At 45.0% G+C, this 21,410-nt stretch overlaps 1 protein-coding gene across 1 annotated transcript in view; it reads left to right on the top strand.

The window, feature by feature from the left end:
• The window catches only part of ACBD6 (acyl-CoA binding domain containing 6), an 87,169-nt gene extending 65,759 nt beyond the window's left edge, over positions 1-21,410 (top strand). Inside the window, exons 7-8 of the mRNA XM_030495454.1 lie at positions 16,663-16,693; positions 20,765-21,410. Coding sequence (XP_030351314.1) covers positions 16,663-16,693; positions 20,765-20,919 — 186 coding nt within the window. The 3' untranslated portion in view covers positions 20,920-21,410. The remainder of the gene's footprint in view (positions 1-16,662; positions 16,694-20,764) is intronic.

Below are 21,410 nucleotides of genomic sequence, written 5' to 3'. Positions count from 1 at the left end.
TCACATTGTTTTGAGGAGGGCTGCAACAGAAGTGGCTGGCTCTTCTGAGAGATCTCCCTTTCCACTCATACATCCTTGGCAGCTGCAGCACAAAGCAGTTAACATTAGCAAGTCCCACAGGTGTTCCCTGTCAATAGACACATAGATGTGATTTCTGCTAGTTTAAATCCTGCGGTGAACCTGATGCTCTTAATCTCTGTTTAAAGCTTCAGGCCTCATTGGTAACTACAAATATATTTGCTGGTGTGATTTATCCATCAATTGAGAAAGTGCTGATGCTGCTAGCCCATCCCATGGGGCTGGTGTCTATGGGTGTGTTCTCCTGCACCTTCAGGGACACCGCTGTGGACAGGGCTTTACTCTATCAGGTTGTGTGACATCTCTTTAAAAGCTCTCTTATCCCAGCCCTTGTCAAGCTAGGATAGGAAGTGAAAATAGCAACTGTGTCTTTTTTTATGGCAATTAGTATTTTGTTTAGAGCTGTCTTAGTGAAGACTAAAGAGGTGTTTTCAGGTTTGTTCAGGACTCCTTCAGTAGCAAGAAATCTTTTAGGTCACTGTTAGCAGATGGAAATCAGTGAGGAGGATGTTGATCTATTCACCTTTTTCATTCTTTTACAATAGATGAAGAAAACTTTGGAACTGTTTGTTCGTTTAAAAAGGAAGGGGAGAATTACTCATCTTTAAAGACAGAAGTCCTAGTTTTTATCTGTTGATTTTTATTTTCTTTTAGCATATATTTAGGAGCTCATAAAAATACATATTTCAGAGAGAAGAAATCTCATTTAGCAGAATGATTTTTCGTTTGAGAGCGTGTAAAATTGTGGCTTTACTTGCTGTTAGTGTTTGCCTGGCATTTGAGTTTAAAATGCTCTTGTTAGGGCATTCCTCCTACACTGCCTTCGGTGGGTGATAGACAGCACTTCCACTCCTATTGCCAAGGCTTTCAAAGAAGATCTCCTGTGAAATTAGGTTTTACCAGGTTAGACTGTCATGGCTTTTTCTAATCTTAAGAAAAAGCAGGAACTTCTGGACATTGTAAAGAAGTCTTTGAAAAAGCTTAAAAGTTGCAAATGTTTTTCTTCCCTCCATCACTAAAAATGAGCTTTTTACATATTGATCTTTTCCTGGACTGTGTTTTCTCTGCCAGCTTCCCATTGTGTTTCATTCTTCTTTTCCCTAAATTGTACAGCAGACCCTAAAGGGCTTCAGGTTTCTTCAGATCATAAAGTTATAGAATGGCTTGGGCTGGAAGGGACCTTAAAGCTCATCTAGTTCCAACCCCCCACCACAGACAGGGACACCTTCACTAGACCAGGTTGCTCAAAGCCCCATCCAGTCTGGCCTTGAACACTTCCAGGGATGGGGCATTCACAACTTCTCTGGGCAACCTGTTCCAGTGCCTCACCACCTACAGGTGAGGAAACTTGAGGTGCAGAATGGTTGGGGTTTGGCTGCTATTTATGACTGAGCTCATTTTCTCCATGCTGTGCTTTACCTTGTCTCCATAGGGAAGAAGGGCTGGAGCTAAGACTCTGAACATGGATAGCTTTGCCATAGGGACTGGATTACGTGGCAGACTGGATTTGTGCCTGCTGCTTCATGTTTTGAACGTGTGTTTCTGCTAAAGCCTTTCCCTGGCTGCTGGCAGGCTCCTGGCTTCCAAGAGCTCAGTCCCATTTTTCCTTCAGAAAATAGAGGACTGGGGGAATTTAGAAGAACGCTAACTCAAAGCAGATACGTGGTTTCCAAATTGAATCTGGCTATCTACAGCTATTAGAAGAAGGGTTGATTTGGGTCAAATTAATGCAAACACTTGGATAGACCATTTAACGTTTAGGTTATGGACCTGTTAAGGCAACAGGATAATCCCCTTAGATTTCCAGTGTAATTCCTAGCGAATATTTATTTTAAAGTGACTTCAGTGCCGTTAGTCATTAGCAAAGGTTAGTAATGCATCTCACAGCTGCCAGACTCAATAGGACAGCATTTGTCAGTGGGAGGGTTTCTCCTTTTGATTCCTTTTTTGTTTGTTTGTTTTAACATTTCTCCAACTCTTGCTGGCTTAATCCCGTGAGCTCACTTCTAATCACAAGGAAGCATCCGAGCTGCCTTTGCCGTCTTCACTTCCACTTGAGCAGGGCTAAGGAGGGTGCCTAATCCTGGGCTTTTCTCCTGCTGTCTGCCGACGGTGCTGGGTACACAGCTTGCGTGGGCTGCCGGGAGGAGGATGGAGTATGCTGTGGGTTCAAGGACACGCTCTCGCTTTAATGTGCACAGACATGCTCCTGCTCACTCTCTGATTGGCAAGGTTAACTCGGAGAGGCTGCAGCTTTTTAAACTGATTTGATTAGACCCACTACTTTATCCCATTCCCTCCCCCACCACTTGGCCCACCACCTCCTGATCCTTTTAACACAGCCCTTGGTCCAATAACCAGCCAGTCTGATTTTTTTTTCCCCTCCCCCTTTTTCCGATTTTCATGCAGAATTTTGACGTTTTGTAAAATAGATTATGCACCCCTGTAGGGAAGATCAGGAGACAGCATCTTAGTCTCAGGGCTGTGTTTTATTGTAACTAGTTGAGATTTGCCTCCTCTTCCTAGCTCTCCATGGCTCTGCACCTTTCCCAGTTTTTAGTGTGCATGTGTGAGTTAAGGGACAAGAGGTTGAGGGCTGATGTACTCCAGCTTGGATGCTAGTTGCCTTCCAATTCCTTCTCTCCCTGCAAAACCAGGTCTGGAGAGAATTACACAGTCGGCCTAAAATGACTTGGCATCTGAGGTCCTCCTCTGCTGTGGTATGACAATGTGTTCACTGTTTGCAAAAAGAAACAGGAACAGCATGGATAGCTAACTCTCTTATCCTGTCGCAGCAAAATAGCAGTATATTTTATTAGCAAATGTTACTAGTTTAGATTACTTGGAAGAATGGATTACCTGTAGCTTCCAATTTACAGGCTGACAAGCAGAGTGGGCCAGGAGAAGCTTTTTGTCATTAATGCCCTCAGCCATTGGCACAACAAGGGTTGAGTGGGCACTAGCCCAGCCTTTAAAGGGTGTGTGACTGTTGCTGTCTTTAGCCAGTGTGCTTTGTGTGCTGCTGGTTTTCAGTGCTGGGCTCTGCCTCTGGTATGCAACTTATGTTTGTCATATTAAATACTCCATGGGAATTTGGAGCCTTTTGTACATAAGTGCCTCTTGCCAAGTCTCTCTAGTCCTCCTATAAATAAGTAAATAAAGCCTATAAATTACAGGCTCTCACAAGAACAGAGTTCCAAGTCACAGAATAAAATTACTGGAGAGCTGCTGAATTTTTGGGAATCCCAGACTGATCCAGGGGAAGACACATCATCTCATCTCTTTATCACTTGCCTATTTGTTTCAACAAAAATGATCTAAGGTGTTGTGGGCTAGTTGAGCAACTCAGTGCTGGCAGGGACTGAACCCAGCAAACAGGACCGACCCTACAGAGTCACCCTGGTGAAACAGCACAGAATATAGAAAATCCCTTACAAGCAATGTATTAAACCTTGACATACTGTATTACTTAAGAGGTCTCAGGGAAAATTAAAACCCTTTTGACTGGGTTTTGCAATGCAAGGAAAATTTTAGTGACATTTAAAAGGTTTCTCTTGTGTTCCTCTAATGGGATAAATAAAAAAAGACTTGTTTTAGGCCAGCAAATGGGGGGACAATCCAATTTCCCTGATTCCATCAAGACACTCTTAAAGCATTAGCTTGTGCAGTTTAAAAAAAAAAAAAAAAAAAAGCAACAGACTGACCCCTCTGCTTGATGGCTTTGAAAAGTGTCCTGATGTGAAGGTATTTATCCTACACAACATGCTTCATTGGGGCACTCCAGCAGCACTTCTAAATATACTCCTTTGTTATTAAACTATTTAGGAAGACAGCACGCACAGGAGGAAACGCAAACAAAGTTTATTATTTACTGCAGCAATCCACGCTGGGGCTGTGCTCAGAGACTAATGTGTGATGATGTGCTCTTCAAATTTGGTACTTAGAAGAGAAAAAGGATGGCATTTAACTAGTAATATTGTTGATGAAAGACCAAAACCTAAGTATGCCCTTAACTTTATATTTTAAGCATAGTTTTGGTTCAAAATAAATAAAGATTCCCCTGTGAAACATTATATTTGCAGTTTGTTTCCATCAGTCAGAAAGATTAATGTATCAACACTTACTTTGGAAGGGGCTCTGGGGATTGATAATGGGAAATACGAAGCCTTTCACCTCGAGGTCACTGGTTCAGCTCTGCCTCACGTCGGTCACCGCCACCAGTACCTGCCATCTGCTCCTCCCCAGCCGTCCACCCAGTGCAAAATGGGGTGGTCTAGTTCTGGGTGCTGAGGACAGATGTCTGGGTCCCAGCAGACTCTTTGGGCTGCTTTACTAGGAAATGGGATGGACCCGCTCAGCTCAGCCCCAGATGTGACAGCAGCCCCAGCCTTTGGCTCGGCTTGAGCACCACCAGGGAACTTGACCTTCTGCTGCACTTGCACGACCCATGAATGATGAACCTGTTATTCCTGCCCTGTGCAGAATAACCCATTCAAAAAGCAGGACACCCCTGAACGTAAATCTGTCTGTTATAAAGTTGGCACCTCTATTACAGAGCACAAGAAGGGAGCAAGTGCTGCCTCTAGACTTTGAAAGAGCAGTTTAAAGTGAAGATCAATTTTGCATCTCACTAAATACATAATGACAGACCAAACTGCAAGTACTTAGTTCAGCTTAATTTTATAGCACTGTGGCTCCGTCAAGAAGTCCCAGTTACTGATATAGTTTGATGTTTTAAGGCAGTTTCCTCCAGACATTTTTCTTTTTTTTTTTTTTCTTTTTTCGCATTGGCACTTTACTAATAGCTGTTTGGAAACCTGACTTTCTGCAAATAAGCAGTACCAGTAAACCTTTTCCCTCTCTGTTTATTTCTCCTTTCTTCCATCAGGAAACAGTCCCAACAATCGTAGACTGAGAGGGGAGTTTTCAGAGTCTGACGTGTAGTTGTACTTGGTGGTGTTTGATCAAATGAAAGAGTAGCTTCATGCCTTATAAAATAAGAAATGGTAAATCAGCTACTAATACAATTCACAGAGGCTGCTAAAAGGCTGCTGGATGTCACAAAAACAGCAACCCTTTGAGGTGATGAGATGGGAGCTTAAGTCAACACGTGCAGTCAGCTTCTCCCTGGCAGTGGTCCACTTTGGGGCAGGATCCAGGCTCTGATGCCTTCCCCCTCTCGCAGACGTCTGTGAGGGTGCAAACGTCCTCTCTAATTCCGGATTAGCCACAAAGAGGAGTCGTTGTCCTTAAGAAACAGTCATGCCTGGGAAGAAAAGGCTGTCTGGAGGCTGCAGGGCACAGCCTCCTCCACAGATGGTCCTAGCAAGGTCCTAGGTGTAGGGTTTTTCTGAAAGAGCAGGAAAATAAAATGCCTTTCAAGATGAGGGCCATGGGCCACTATAACTCAGCTCCCCTGCTAGCCCAGGCTTCCCCAAGCTTGGCTTAATAAAATCCGAATCTCATTTAATGAGTTCAGAGGGCGGGTCGGACCATCTCAACAGGGAAAGTTTTGATTTTGCACATGTTGTGGTTTAGGCCAGGACAGCACACAGGCCAAGGAAGGTTTATGAGACCAAAACAGAGTCTCCAGAGTCTTCGTCCTCACAGAGTTAAAAGAGAAAAAGATCCATAGGCTGTTAGCAGCACCTCTGCTCCTCCTGTGCCACACTGCAACCATGCCTGCAGTTGTCACAGTGCTGCAACTTCCCTGCCAGTGCTCCATCAGCTACTTGCAGGGTTTTTGGGCATTTCAGTTTCAGCTGACCCTGCCTTTGCCCAGAGCAGTGGAAATCAAAGTTGTGAGTTCAGCCATGGGTGGGACACACTGCTTTGGCCCACACAGGGGTGATTTCCCTGCTTTCTTTTGGATATCTTTATCTCTAATGGTCACTCAGTTGTTGGCTTTAGAATGACAGTTCATACAAAGAGGGTGTCCTGAAATGCAGAATGGCAGCTCTGAGTCTATTACAGCTGACAATTAAAAGTGCAACATCTCTTTGGCCACCCAGGGCTGTGGGTTCAAGCCTGGGTGGGAAAGAGGTTATTTCTAAAGTCATGAATCCCTTTAAATAAATAGAAGACAGCATTTGCCTTGAAGTCAGAAAGGACTCAGGTGAACTGAGCAGTGGCAGCAGTGCTTTTGGCCCCCACTGTCTCCTGTCCAACCTGCTAAATTTAGCAGCCTGATCAAGCTTCTTTCTCTCTCTTTAATCAGGTGGAGCAAGTGGCATGCTGACTTGCTGGTTGGTGCTGGATCTGATCCTGCTCACAGCATTTCCAGCCCCTCAGTAATGACCAGGGGAGCCATATGTAGGGGAGCAGCATGCTTGATACGCCACCACGGCAGTGCTTCCACTTAATCTCTCTGCTCCTATCCACACGTGCTGTCCTGATATCCGACAGCCGGTCCCATGTGGGCATGGTGCCAGCAGTGACTTTACAGGCTTTGTGGCAGAGATTATTTAAAGGAGATTAACCCTTCTAAACCCCTTAGATTTTAATTATTTCTGTATGTATTTATAAAACCTGCAGTCTGCTAGTTCCAGGGCACAACTGCCTCAGTCCCCATCCTTAACCTGGATTCATGAATATACAATGCAGCCATATTACAGGACAAGGGCTGGACTGGGCAGGGGTCATTTGGCTTATTTATTTATTGCCATTCTGGAACAATTCACATCTGGAATGAAAATGAAACATTATGGTTTCAAATTGTAAAAGGAGATAATAATTCAAATGACTTTAAAATACTAGCACTAACACTACATTAATTGAATTGTTTGAGTCAATGCAGCATCTCTCACTAATTGTTTTTGTTAAGGCAGCTCTGTCATTAATGCATACTGTTGTCTCTCCACTGACCATGTTTTGAACATGGAGCACCCTGCATCTCTCTGAAGACAGGGCTCTCTGTAAAGGTGATGTATTGGCTGCCAGGAAAGGGAAGGAAGGCCTGTTTCTTTCATTCAGTTTCCTAGCAAGTTTTGTGTGTGGGTATTAATGTTAAAACGTGAAGTATGGAAAACTCCGGGCTAGCAGGTACTGTTAAAAGGGGGCAGAGGGAAGGGTTTGCACCTCCATCCTTTCATGCTTGCTCTCCTATTTGTCATGTTAGTTAGTGCTGGACCAATTAGTTTTTTAGAGCTAAGGAATAATGGAGGGAATATTTCCACTCTGCCTGTGAGCTGGAAAATCCAAATGAAACTGGAAATTCCTTATTTCTGTTTCATGGAACAACCTGGCTTATCTCGGGTGATACACACCTTGCAGTGGTGGGAAAAACAGATAAAGAGTTGGTAAGCTATTGCCACTCAGACTGTTGGATTGGAGATACTTTAGAGGCCACCTCTCAATATGGGTTACAGTCGTGGCCTGGGTGCTGTACCTCTCTGTGTGTATTCTAAGATTGCTGCTGAAAAAAATACTATTCAAATGTGTATTTGCCAGTTCTGTAAATGCAATTGTAAAAGGTGGCTATTAGAAGGAAACAAAACCCACAGCATTATGGACCCCAATGATCTGAGAAAAAAATAAGTCATTTTGAATACATTCCTTAAAATCAGATTATTTTTATTTATTCTTGTCTCCTGAGCAAGGAAATAAATGCAGACAGTGCCAAGGAGTCCATAAATAAATTTTGTTCTTCTAGAATCTCTTTAATATGCACACGGTCCTGCTTCTGTAGTAGTGAACATTTGACCAGCAATTAATTTCTTATCACAGTCTTTCTATGAGGTAAGAAAACATTAGTGTCTCCATTAGGAGGTGGAGAATGGGTGATCTCCGAGAGCAAATGATGTGCCCAGCTTTTCTCCCCTGCCCTGCAGCTTGCCAAGAGCTGCTGGAGGGAGAGGGCATTTCAGCAGTGCCTCTCCTGCAACACGGCTGGATGCTTCTCTCCAGGAATATCTGTCCTACTAATCAAATTATAGACTCAGAAAACCTTCAATATCTGTATATTTCAGAATAAATATTGTTAAGCTAATGAATTTTCAGCCACTTACTGTGAAGCATACAGTATTTCCTTTAAAGGCAAGTAGTAAAATAGAGAAGAAAAACTAAGGTCCCTGGTATAAATCTCTTCTGTCTAGAAAGGATGAAAAGATTGTTTCTTACAAAACCAAGCGTATGGAAAATAACGTATGATCCCATGGCATGTAGATGGTTACGCAAAGCGTCCTGAAGGTTAATTTATCTTTTCTCATTCAAATGGGTAGGATCTTGAGCTGAAAGTGCTGGACCAGTGTGTTCAGCCCTGTGCCTGGGGAGGGGGAGTGGGGAAACAAAGGGTTAAATTTCGGGGCTGTAGAAGCAGATTGTGTTTTCCTTCTATGATGTGGGCTGACAAGACATCAGTATTCTATTCATCTGTTGGGAATTAGGCTGTTAATCCAATCAATGACTCTTGAGCTAGCTGCAGCCTGCCTCCCCACTGGGGAACAATCGGATCAGACGGGAGATTGTTTAAGAGCACAGCGTGGTCCCGGTGTCAGGTGGAATTTCCAAGCGTTCCCTAGTGAATTGGGATGGGAAAGCTATCTCAGCCCATTTATCCTGCCCCTTAAATAACCAGGTATCTGCCTCAGCCACTCTAAAGTAATAAAGCAGTACAAGAGCTACTAACTTTTATACGGGGGGGGGCTAGGGAAGCACCCTGAGAAGAGAGATTTTAGTGTCTTGCCCTTAGGAATATTGTCCTATTTGCAGCCTGGGATTGTGTTTGCATAGTTTAGTTGGAGGCTGGCTCAGCTGCAGTGCTTTAACACTTGTTACAGCTCTAGGCACTGGCTCTTTCCAAACATACTTTTGATCCCTGGGCTGAGGAAGCCTGCAGCTTCCTGGCAGCTTTTATATTGCATCAACACACTTATTTGATGACCAGAAAGATACCTGGTGCTGGGAGTAACAGGCAGTAACAAATATTCCTTGGAGCAACCTATAAATATGCACATACAAATACACAGCTGTGCACAGAATGCCAGCTGTAAATTGGGGTGACAGTGCTCAACAGGAATACAGCCCTGAATGTTTCGCTGTTGCTGCATGAGCCACTGAGTAAATTCAGAAATCAGTTTGTTCTGCAATTAAAGACAGCCATGTCTGTGCTGGAATATTGAGAGTCTGTATCTGTGCCAGCAGCACTACATGCTGATGATAGTAGATGTAATAAATCCCATTGAAATTGCACTTGGAAATTTAGGTACACCACCAGTTAGAAACTAGGGCAATGAGGGATTAGTGTAACCCTGGCACACTGAACTCCTCAGGCCAGTGGTGTTTGGGTGCATTAGCAGATGCAGGCTTTGGGAGGGAATGAGTGGCTGCTCCTGGGCATCATATTCTCTCTGAGCTTTCTTAGTTCTGGTTTTAACAGCAGCTTTACAAGTGGAGGGCTCCTCCAAATTACTGCACCTAAATGAACCGAGTATGAGCTCAGGCAGCAAATAAGAAAAGGGAGGTCCCCAGACAGAAAGATCCCCAGCTCAGAGGCTTGACTTTAAAGGGCTTCAGCATCCCTCTTCCCTTGATCATAATTTTGAATCAAACAAAAGCTAATGCAATTTTCTTTGCCTTTCAGTAGCAGATTGTGCTGTAAGGGTTCATGCCATTAGAAATGTAATAATTGCTTCTCTGTGCAGATCTAATTTATCTGTGAGACACTTAGAAGATAGGCCAAATGATAGCCTGACGGTAGGCTCTGGAGAAGGGCCCAAGAGGTGATGATAAAGATCTGTCTAGCACCTTCCATCCTTGTGGATATCTGCCTGGCAAAGTGCAGGAAGAGGTCCGAATGGGAAGAAGAGGACACAGGAGAGAGCTCCTCAAGAGGGACAGCTCAGTAAGAGAGGGGTCCCTGCCAAGCCTACCCACATGCAAGGGAGGTGGAAGAGTTAGTTGATGAACCAAACTTAGAGGATACCCAAGCCCTGCACCTGTCAGCCTGGGCTATTTCCAATCCCCAAATAGCAGCTCTTCATGACCAATGCGTGGATTTTGGCTTTACTTCTGCTGGAGGTTGCTCCGTATCCTTTGTCTCATAGTGTTGGTGCTTGAAGAGTACCTGAGCTGCCTTTGAGTCACTACCAAGGATGCACACGGTAATGTCTCACAACGGCCCACACTTAACATTAACAGCCATAACTTTACAAGCGCTTCACAAACACCAGCTAATTAATTATCCTTGTATGGGCCACACCATCTAAAATAGCAGGCAAAGGTGAACAGTCACAAGTATATTTTGCTTTAGCATAATAAAAAGCTGAAAAGTGGGGAGAAAACATACATATTTGCTTTATTTTTCAAGGGTCAGAGCTATTTGGGACTTTGGATGTTCTGGCACAAAGCTGTTAGATAGTCTTGTTTTCAAATTGCATTGTTGTTGGCGCTGCTTCGAGGCTCAGGAGGCAACTAAAAGCAAAAGTCTATGTGCATGTGGGTGCACCCCATATCTAAGGTAGGGTTTCTAAAAGAACAGGATCACATTTCAGACTAAACCATTGCTTTTCTATGCTAGCATTTGCACACGCAGCGGTCCACTCGTCTATTTGCTTCGATTCGACAAGCATTCATTTTACATATATTAATCTATGTGTCCAAACCCAAGCTGCTGTGTGCAAAAGCAGCATGTCAATGAAGATAAAGGCTGTATTGGGGTAATCTACTGAAGTGTCTGGTGGAGTTCAGACTGGTTATATTAGCCCGCATTGCCTGGTTTTATGTATTGGTGGGTATTAGCATGTAAATTCTGGTATGCTTTTAGCTGTAGTCTCACTCTCAGTCATCTTGGGGATAAAATTTCAGAGAGAGAAAAAGATGATGAGTTTAAAGTAAATTGTTGGGAAGTTGAAGTCTAAAGTGGAAATAAATGAGAAATAAAACCCTTTTTAAAAGTGGAGGGAAGTATTTTCTTGCTATTTTTCATCTTCCTGGCTTGAGTGAGTGTGTGTCGTGAGGCTACAGAGATTTATATTTACAGCTCCTAAGCTTGTTCGGAAGCTGTATTATTCTAGCCCTTTTATATTCACTCACCTTATAAAGATGTAGTGTAAATATTTATCTTCCTCCGGCCCATCCATGCTGCCCAGGATCCAGCACCGTTAAACACTCTTATCACTTCATTGGTCTTATCTCCTGTGATCCCTTCCAACATTTGGAGTCTGTCAATAGGAACAAGCGTGCACCTTAAAAGGTGCCAAAAATGAACAGAAAGAAGAGGTGATGCAGGGGAAGATACCTTAAAATAAAGAATTTCATGTGCTATCCCTCAAAAGGGCAAGTTTAGGGTCTATATTTTCTGCTGTGCTTTTCACACTCACAGTGTCTGTGCTTGGAAATGTAGTTGAAGGCACAGAGATGAGGTCTTAATGTGGACCAGCGCTCAAGGAGCTGGTGTGGAGGGCTGTCTAGCCCCAATTTCGTTGCCAAATCAGGGTCTAGCTGGACCAAACTCACCCAAGTAACCATCATGGTTTTGTTTTTCCTCTTTCTCTACCAAATAAAACATGTGAGATGGAGGAAGAGACGGTGTCTCTCTTAGGGCTGCCCTCCCACTCACAGAGGTTTCTACATGCAGCTTGGAGAGCAAATGATGCAGGTCTGGAAGATCAGTGTTTATATATATATTTTGGTTTAATAACTGTCCCGTGAAACCAGCACAGCAAACACTGGCATGTCAAGGTCTGCTTACCATGACAGGCGGTGGCAATCACGTTTTATAGCATGTGCAGCATCTCAGCCCAGCTTAGCCAAGCTATTTCCATGTCTCTGCCCCTCAGTCCAGAAACCTTGTGGCAGGTTAAGCAGGGTACAGAAATTCCCAAGGAATGAACATGGGATGGCAACACCAATATAATCCTATCACTTATGAGGCAAAATTGACGTGCAGTAGCCATAGTACCACTTAACGGATAAGACAGTTGGTCCATCTGTGCTCGGTCCATCTTCTCTCATTTCTCTTGCTTAAATTTCTCAGGAGCAGAACAAAATCCTGTTATCCAATAAGTTACCCACTGGTAGTTGGATTTTCATTGAGTGACATCTGTCACAGACCATGGATGTAGGAGGTACTGGTGATTTTATAGCATCTTTGTTTTGATGGGTTTGGTAGATGTGGACATTTGGGTTTAGTTTTGAAGTATTAGGAAACACCCTCATCTCCCTTGAAGGCGATGCAGTTTGGCTGTCATCCAGCCATGGCCAGATGTGCCAGGAGGCTGTAAAAGGCACCAGGGATGGCACACAGCATTAGGAGGCAAGAGGAAAGCTTGGAATTGATCTGTTCTTGGTTGGTAACTTATGTGTGTGGGACTGAGCACTCCTGCATTTGAGTGTGTAATGGTCTTTCCTTCCTTTCTGGTTGTCTTCTGTCTGCCTGGACAGGTTCTGCCGTTTCCATGAGCTCCTTATTTTTTATAGACAGGGTATTGCTAAAAGGGCTCTGGGACAGGTACCTGCCAGTGCCTGCAAGCCCAAAGCAAGCCTTACAGAAACATGTATTACTACTTTGAGCCTAGCCTTTCCCCACATTTGTGTTGAAGTTCACTGAATCAGAGCACTGATTTCCTCCTTTTTAACATGTCACATTGACATTATTCCAACTAACACATTATGGTGAAAGGGCATTTTTCAGAGGCATCCTGCAGAGAGCAGAGCTCAGCATTGGCTTCAGAGCTGCCCATCTCTTCCTCTGCACTCCCCAACTCCCCTACTCAACACTTTCTTTGTGCTTCTGTCATGCTACGGAAGCTCATATGGGGAAAAAAGATTTTTTTAACTTGTTTTAGCACAGAAATGATAACACATCATGATTACCTAACTTTCCACAGGCAGTTTGGAAATAACTGGTTTGCAGTGTTCAGGTTTTTACATTACAGATTTATCAAATGATTGGTTTCGGTGTGTATCAATAAACTTTGGGACTTGTTGTACTTGCAGCTCTGTGTGATTTACATTGCTGTAATCTGAAAGCTGAATTGGAGAGAGAAGTGAACAACCATGACAAGCATCCCCCTCCAACTCAGTGCTTTGTATAAAATAAACCAATAAAAATCCTGAGGGGTTCAATAAAGAAAAATTAGCTGCCCTGTCCTGGCTTTGGCTGGGATAGAGCTAATATTCTTCCTAATACCTGGTACAGTGTTGTGTTTTGACTTGAATCTGAGAATAATGTTGGTAACACAGCAGTTATTGCACAGTTGTTGCTAAGTAGTGCTTACTCTAAATCAAGGACTTTTTAGTTTCTCATGTTCTGCCAGTGACTAGGTGCACAAAGCCAGGACAGCTGACCCAAACTAGCCAAAGGGATATTCCATACCACAGCATGTCATGCTCAAGATAGAAACTGAGGGAAATTGGCCATGAGCCACTACTGATCACTGCTTGGGGATGGGATGGGCATCAGCCAGTGGGTTGTGAGCAACTCTGTTGTGCATCACGTGTGTTTTCTGAATTTTTATTTCTTCTTTTTGGGGTTTTTTTTGTTGTTCCCTATTATTATTATCGTTCTTGTTATTATTTCTATGATTACTATATTTTACTTCATTTAAATTATTAAACTGCTCTTATTTCAACCCACGGGTTTTACCTTCTCCCCATTCTCGTCCCCATCCCACCTGGCAGGAGGGTGAGCGAACAGCTGCATGGAACTTAGTTGTTGGCTGGGGTTAAACCAAAACATGCCCCTGCTTGCAAGCTAGATGAGTAAAATGGTCCATCTGATCACCACTCCATGTGATCACCAGTGGCATCAGTGCGTTTCTCCTGACTGCGGAGGACGTGCTCTGGGCACCTCGCTCCCGGCTGCTGCCAGCGATCCGCAGCTGGGCAGTGACATTTACCATGCCCTGGGCAGGGTGCAGTGGGGTGAGGACAGGCTGCGGCAGGTTGTTCCTGTCCACTTGCCCTTTGGGGTAATTCGTCCCAACAGAGGCATGTCCTGGGAGAAGGACACACCGCACCTTGCCGAGGGTGCTCCAGAAACTGCTGCTTTCTGTTCACATCGGGATATATCTCTTTCACCAAGGCCAACTAGAATTCATCTTAAGACCACTTCTGCGTGTCTTGTTTCATTGCAAACCAAACATTTCCAGTGCCTGGTAGGCAGTATTCATCTCACGTAATTTCCACAACGGGAGCTGTAATCCTCACTATCATGGCCCATCTTTGATTAGTTTCCAGGTGTGACCATTTCTCACTGAAGGCTCAGTGTTGCCAAACCTGGAGCCAAGCCGGGCACATCAGGCTCTAATTAGCCATGGCGCTCCAAAAAGCGAAATCAAAGAGGGATTGAGATCAGCAGCCTCTTGAGGGCATTTCAAGGCCTCTAGTGAGTGACCACACTAGAGCTTTTTCAATTTACCTGGATTAAAATTTGTCACAGAGAAAATGAAAGTAAATAACACAGCATCTGAGAAGTGTAACAAATAGCATTTGGCCAACTGTCAGGCTCAAAAGGGGAAAAAACAAGCCACATAAAGGGTAAACAGTGTTTGCATAACATTGGATTAACAGTTCTTTTTAAAAACCACCCTGGGAATAAAGAGACGCATTTCGTATGCTGGGAGTTGCACTCCCTTCTTAGCCCAATAAATGCCAGAAAGTACATGTAAGAGAAATAAAAAGCGTCGTTAGCCCCCAGCCTGCTGCTGAAGCAGCAGTGCTTTACACAGGCCTTTGGAAGAGGAACAAATGGCTATACTATTCCTGGAGCAGTCCTAAGTATTTTATAAGGAGTTTTTCAGCAAGGGAAGAGGGATTTCTGCCACACGTCTCCAATCCAATTCACCTGCAGGTTTTGTCAGCTACAATTTTGAAGGCAGTGATGCAGAGAGGAGCTGGCTTCCCATCCCCCATCCCACACACAACCCGCATATTTGAAAGCCTGCCTTTCCAATAACTCATTTGTAGCACTCCCGCCTCTTCTTGCCCAGCCCTGCTCCATATTTTGCTGAAGTCAGTGCCTGCCCCGTCGCTCCTCCGAGTAGGCATGTGCTTAAGGACCGCTCAGGGCCTCTGGTTCAGGTCGGTTACCTTATTAGTGTGGAATAATCAATGAATGCTGTCCCTGATTCCTTCCGTTCCTTAGTTTGTCGTATCTTCTATTGACATCCATTTGCATTATACTACCCACAGTTTGGGCAGGAATAGAGTCCTGAAATGAGGCACCTCCAAATGCTGGTGTGAGTGCCACAAATGGGGCATAGCAGCACGTCTAAGGAAAAATCCAACCCCCCGTCTTTTGCTCAGAAAAGATGTGAAATGTATGTTTAGGCAGCAAATGCCTGCTTTATCTGGTTTCTGTCTTTTGTCCCTGTTGCTCCTGTGGTTGTCATGTTGGTGTGATGTCCTAGAGCAAAGCATGAGATTTCCCACCCTGAAACACAGGTCATTCCTAGTTTCTCAGCTGAAGAGAACAGAATAACCGGCTGGGAAACCTTCAGAGCTTCAGAATAAGTCTTCAAACAGCTATGAGTGGCGTTTCTACCTGCTTTCCTGTTCTTTTCCCTTTTGCCTGCTCCAGAATCCACAGCAGACTGTCAAATTTGCACCTTAATCCTAAAGATGGTGGTAATTAAAAACCTAAGTCTCCATAAACACATGCAAATAAATTAAGGAGGCAAAGAACTGAATTAGAGGCTAATCCTGGTGGGGTAGTGAAAGCAAAAGGGCCAGTAATTCTTCCCTTCTGTTATTTCACCTGTTCTTGTGGCAGGACAAGGCTGCAGCACAGTGAGGTGCCTGGATGTGCCTCGTGAGCATCAACCACTCACCAGAAAAGCCCTGCCCTTGCTTGCCGAGTCTGGGAAGAGGACACACTTCCCAAACCATTGCAGCTAATGCAGTGGCATACGTGTTAGCTTGAAGAGGGAGCTGTGTGCCAACATCTTCATGTGGCTTGCTTTGCCCTTGCCTTGCTGCAGGTGTTTCACAAGTTTGAGTTTGGCAACTGGCTCTCACTCCCGAGCGCTGCACATAGCCCTTTCCTCGCCCTCATCCTGCAGGGATGCCAGCAGCCCAAAAAAACTTACTTGAGCTTTGGGTCCACCTTTAGCCATACCTCAATTCTGAAGAGCAGGGACATAAGATTTATTCAGGTGGAAGAAGAGTGTTAGGTTTTTTTCCGCTGTGTGCTCTCTTGTGCTGAAGAGTGCAGCGAACTGAGCTGTGCCAACATCCCTATGCTTTACCCTTCTCTTGAGTAAAGCACGGGGGCCAAGGCTGGGCTTGCACAGGAGTATCCTGCACTAAAGCATCAGGATCAGTGAGGGTCCCAAAGTAAGGCCATAGGATTGGAAATCCTTCATTTTTATGGGCTGGAAGTGATAACGCTATGAACTGAATTATACTCATGTCATGACGTGATCCACACACTCTTATGGGTGGATGGATATTGATTATCAATCAATACTGATTGATGGTGAATGATGATTCAAAGCCTAACTGCCAGGTACCTGGGTGTCCTGGACTGTTTATCTAGTCAATTAAAATATTGCTGTAATTCAGCTTATTTATTTTAGATTGGGATTTACTTGTATCCCCATGACATTTCTTATACCTCTAAAATCAAGTCTCTTTCTTTTTCAGGATGGGGAAAGCCAGACTGCACTCCATTACGGTAAGCTGCCTTTCAGCTTGGTTGTTCCCTTTTAACAGAATGGATTTGCAGCTGGAGTAAATGGTCTATGTACAGAAAGCAAATTTCAGCAGAAGTATGAGCAGGGAAGCTGGATTTGATTAACCAGTGGCTACCTCCACTGCAAATCCCAGCACAGTATGAATAGGAGCCCTGGGAGAAGCAGCAAGGAAGGCTGCTGTCATGCCTTCATTCTCCTCTGCAAATGTCACCTTAAAGCCTTCTTTTTCCCCCAGTTAATGATGCACTTTCTGCAGAGTTTTTCCTGTGCACCTATGTGTCTCTGGGACACAGTTGTGCTATCTCCAGACCAAGGAGTGGCTGTGGTTAGGGGATGTTAAGTCCCTTAGACATCAGGGGTTTTAGAGGAGGGCCTGTACCAGATTTAACAGGTTACGCAGGCGAAGGGAAGGGAACAAGGCCTTCACCTCCACATGTCCTGGAGACAAACCTGTTTGATCACAGCTAGGAGAGCAGCAGCTTCTCTACTACCAAAATCAGCAGAGCAAAGTGACAGTTTGTGTCCCTCCTACAATTACATGCTATTTAGATACGCGATTTTATAGCAGCCTTTAATTGAAAGATTGTTCTCTGTCCAAATGAGAAAAGTAGAGACTAAAGTGACACATGTGGTGCTGATGTGTAGGGAATTGGAAAAAGTATTGATTTAATCTGTATCATAATTTTTTCCAAAATTAAGATGTACTCAGTTATTATTTTATACTCTCAATGCCTGTCACTGTAATTAAGAGCACACTTGTCATTCTGAAGTGTTTGTGTCTTTTTCTCTCTTTCTGATCTCTGCACAAGGACTTTAGCAGGATGGCAAAATTGCTTTGCAGAACATCAGTCCAAGCCACAGACATCATTTGGATCTGGATCTAAACCACCAGATTCCAGAGCCCCTGAACCAAGATTGTAATTACAATAATGTATTATTTTTCTCCATATGATCTTTCCTGTAGGATACTCTATTTTTCAAATTCTTATAATTCTGACTGGAGGAGCAAATCTGCTGCATAGTGCAGCAGTGTCCGCAGAATGACAGCACTTAGTGCCACAATGCCTCTTTCTCTGCCCAAATCATTCCACATTCGCTCCTGGTAAGACACTGTCCCCAGCTCCAGCACTGACATCTGCCTATTGAGGGTAGGATTATCATAGATTGTACAAAAACACAGCATATATGTAAGTTATCCAAGAACACCACTTCAGGCAAGTCCAATGTATGAAAGTAAAGAGTGGATGTATCACCTCAGTGTAAACTGCGTGCAGGAGGATCACTCTGGCCGGTGACTGAAGTGAGTTGTTTAACACAAGCGAACAAACAAAACTAATTTAATTAACATAAAATCATAAATGGTTTCTCTGATCCACCCTGCCAGCTCAGATGTTTCAATAATGACAGCTTACCAGGGTTTTTTCCCAAATGTTTTAAGTGTTAAATTTTTTTCTTCCCCTTGAGTATTATCCCACATCCTCTCTCTATATATCATCTTTGGGTAAGCCTATTTGGGACACTGGCATGCAGGTCTGGTGTGCCCACAGGTGCTCCACTGTCCCTGGCTGACCACAACTGCACCCAGGTTGTCCTCATTCCCTTACTTAGCTGATCTGGTCATAAATCACCCTGATCTTGAACACAGCTTGTTAAATGATTGAATGGTTTTGGTTCAAGCGGCTACTGGCCTGAAACTGGAACTCACTGAAAATCTCCTGGTACCATCTTGGTAATCGCTTCGTAACCAAGCCATTAATTGCAGTGGAGAGGCATGAGAGCTCATATGAAAACTGCCGGTGCTGAGCTAAGCAGTGCTTTTACAAGGCCTTCCCTTTTCTTACAAGCTCTTCAGGGAAGGGTTAAATCCCATGAGCAAGGCAGCCACTGCTTTTAGGGTTTCTCCATCCCTTTTTATGAGCTGGCATGGCCCGACAGCTGTCCTTGTGGTGACAGCTCTCCTGATTACAGCTGGTGTCAAACTGCATCCTGCTGCGGGTTATAAATCCTGCCTCCTTCCGATCGGCGCCAACCCAGGTTTAATCGGAGGTTAAGTGGAGGCCAGCCGGCAGCGTGGTCCAAAGGTACTGGCTCACCAGTGGTATGCACCATGGAACCCCTCTCCTCCAGACTGGAGGCAGCAGTCAATGCCATGTTGATCGGTATGAACACGGTCTCCCCACTAAATGGCCTGTTAGTCTTCGGCTCCTCTCCATCCATCCATCCACCCACCCACAGGGAATACTAAAATCATTGCCACTGCCTCTCCCAGAGGAAATCAAGGCTTCTCTGAGCACTGGTGGCCACGTGGCCACAGAGTGGGCAGGCTCTGTATCCTCATGGGTGCTCCAGCTTCCCTGCAAAGCACCATCTGTTCGGCTCTGTCTGTGCTGTGGCAGGGCAGTGGGAGGGGACGCTGGAGGGAAAATAAATAATAAAAAAAAAAAGAAATTCATCATCTGAACCCTGAGGATTAATGGAGTCGGAAGGCACACCGCGCTGAATGGAAATTAATCTTCACCCATGCCAGTGTCAGGGCTGCCGCTCCAGCCCTTGACAAATCGAGGGTCCCAGGATGCGATAAATCCAGCAGCTGTGCTCATCCCTGGGGACATCCCTGGCTGCTCAAGGTCATGGGCTGTGCCTGCCAGCAGCACCGGATGAGGAAGCCACCTTTCCCCATGTGGGCACCAACTCCCCATCCCCAGGAGCTGCCATCGCAGCTTCTGTGGCACCTCTGGAAGTCCGCTTCCTGCAAGGGTACTGTGCCATCACCCCAGGACGTGCCCTTTTTTTATCTCTTTCTGTATAAGCTCCAATCACATGTCAGATTTATTATAGTTAAACATTGCTGCTTGTCCATTTGGGTCACTAGAAAACTGCGGAGTAATGCAGAAGACATTTTAATTATGACATTTACAGCAAAAAAGAGTTAGTTATTTTGTAAAAGCACCTGAAATATAGTTAAAACCAATCACTACCAATGCAAGAGGAAGCTGATGACTTCGTGGTCTCATAAGGCAGATGGGGGCTGAGGCAGTTTTTTGGCTTCACTAGGATTTGTGTTGCATGGGCTTAAGGAAAAATCCAGGGTCTTCTGCTGACGTCAGCTAAGCCCAGCCCTTCAGTGTTAAGAGCTTTCCTGGTTTTCCTGGTTCTGTTTTGTATGGGTTTTTTAACATCCTTAGGCAAGATTGGAGCGGGAGGTGAAAGCTGCCGGAGTGTTACATCCTCAGGACAGAGAAGAGCTCAGGTCATGCTCAGTTCTATCTTGGCAGAGTAAATTGGTGTTGAAATAATAGTAGCTAAAGGTGTGAGTTAGAAATACCGTTGTGTATAGGTGTGCTGTAACCAGCTGTCCATGGGCATGGGCACGTTCCCCTGGAGCTGGTGCTCAGGGAAGGGCTAGCTATAAACCATCCGAATATCGTGCAAGGAGAAATTATGGATGAAAGCTGGGAGCAAGATAATACTGATGATGTCCTGCCTGGGACGTGCTGCTTGTGGAGCCCTGGGAGGGTCAGGAGGCAGGTGAGGAGCAGGGGCTTATAAATATCTTATAAATGCATTATAAATTCTGAGTACAAAAGCAGGCAGGGAATGTTTTCACAAGTGACACTTTGGGGCTGTCTGTGGTGCTGCAGTAGTTCTCTAGGACCCTTCCTGGGTCTGTCTCCAGTCTTGGATGTGAAGAAACATGAGCCAAACTGCACTTAGGTATCATGTGCATCATCCTGGGTGATGCCCTGCAAACCACACGGCTCCCAGTGGCTGTACTGCTGGGCTGCAGGCTCTGGACTCCCACAGGACTTGTGGCTTTTCATCGCTCTCTTTTCTCTTTCCTTTGCACTATTAAATCCAAAGGCAAATAATACATTGAGTACAGAACACTGCCCTGAAAAATTATCTGCTCTGCCTGGCCAGGTGCTGAGACAGCATTTCCTGCCTCTGGTACGTGCATGGGAAGTGACCAGCTACAGCACTGCTCCAGAAATGCCCATCACCACCACGTCAGGTCAGGATCTCCAGGCTAACCCTTTGCTTTCTCCCTCCAGCTGCTGCCTGCGAGTTTCTGGACATCGTGGAGCTGTTGCTGAAGTCGGGTGCCGACCCCACTCTCCGGGACCAGGAGGGCTGCCTGCCAGAGGAGGTGACAGACTGTAAAGCCATCACTTCGGCTCTGCAGCAGCACACCGCTGGCAAGACCTAACCCCACAGCCACACGCAGTGGGGAGGACAGAGACGCTCCGCAATAACGCCCCTTCTCTTCCCCCACTGCCCTCCGAAAGGCATTGGGGGTTTGAAGGGGAGCTTTTAGAGTACAGGGTCTGGGTGGGCTCTCCAGCACCAGGGCTGGCTGGCCAAGCGCGTATCCTGGTCAGGATGGGATCAGGGTTTTGCATGCTCTGACATTTACCAGTACTGGGTGGGGGGAGGGAGCAAGGGAGGGGAAAGAAAGGGTCTGGAGAAAGCCCCAAGTATTGTTTTAATGTATTAAATACAAGTACTGCATTAGATGTCTCACCAGAGCAGCCTGTGCTGACTGGTCGGCTCCTTGTGGGGAGGGGATAGCTGCTGGACCAGGTGAGATGCTCATCTCTGCCCTTTGGGTTGAGTTTTGGGGGTTCGTTTTTAGTTGTTTGGGGTTTTTTCCTGGGTCCAAACAAAATATTATAAATAAAAGAAAAGCACAGTGTGGGA

The sequence above is a fragment of the Strigops habroptila genome, chromosome 8 (genome assembly GCF_004027225.2).
Source record: "Strigops habroptila isolate Jane chromosome 8, bStrHab1.2.pri, whole genome shotgun sequence".
Classification (NCBI taxonomy): Eukaryota; Metazoa; Chordata; class Aves; order Psittaciformes; family Psittacidae; genus Strigops; species Strigops habroptila.
This window is presented reverse-complemented; position numbering and strand designations above follow the sequence as displayed.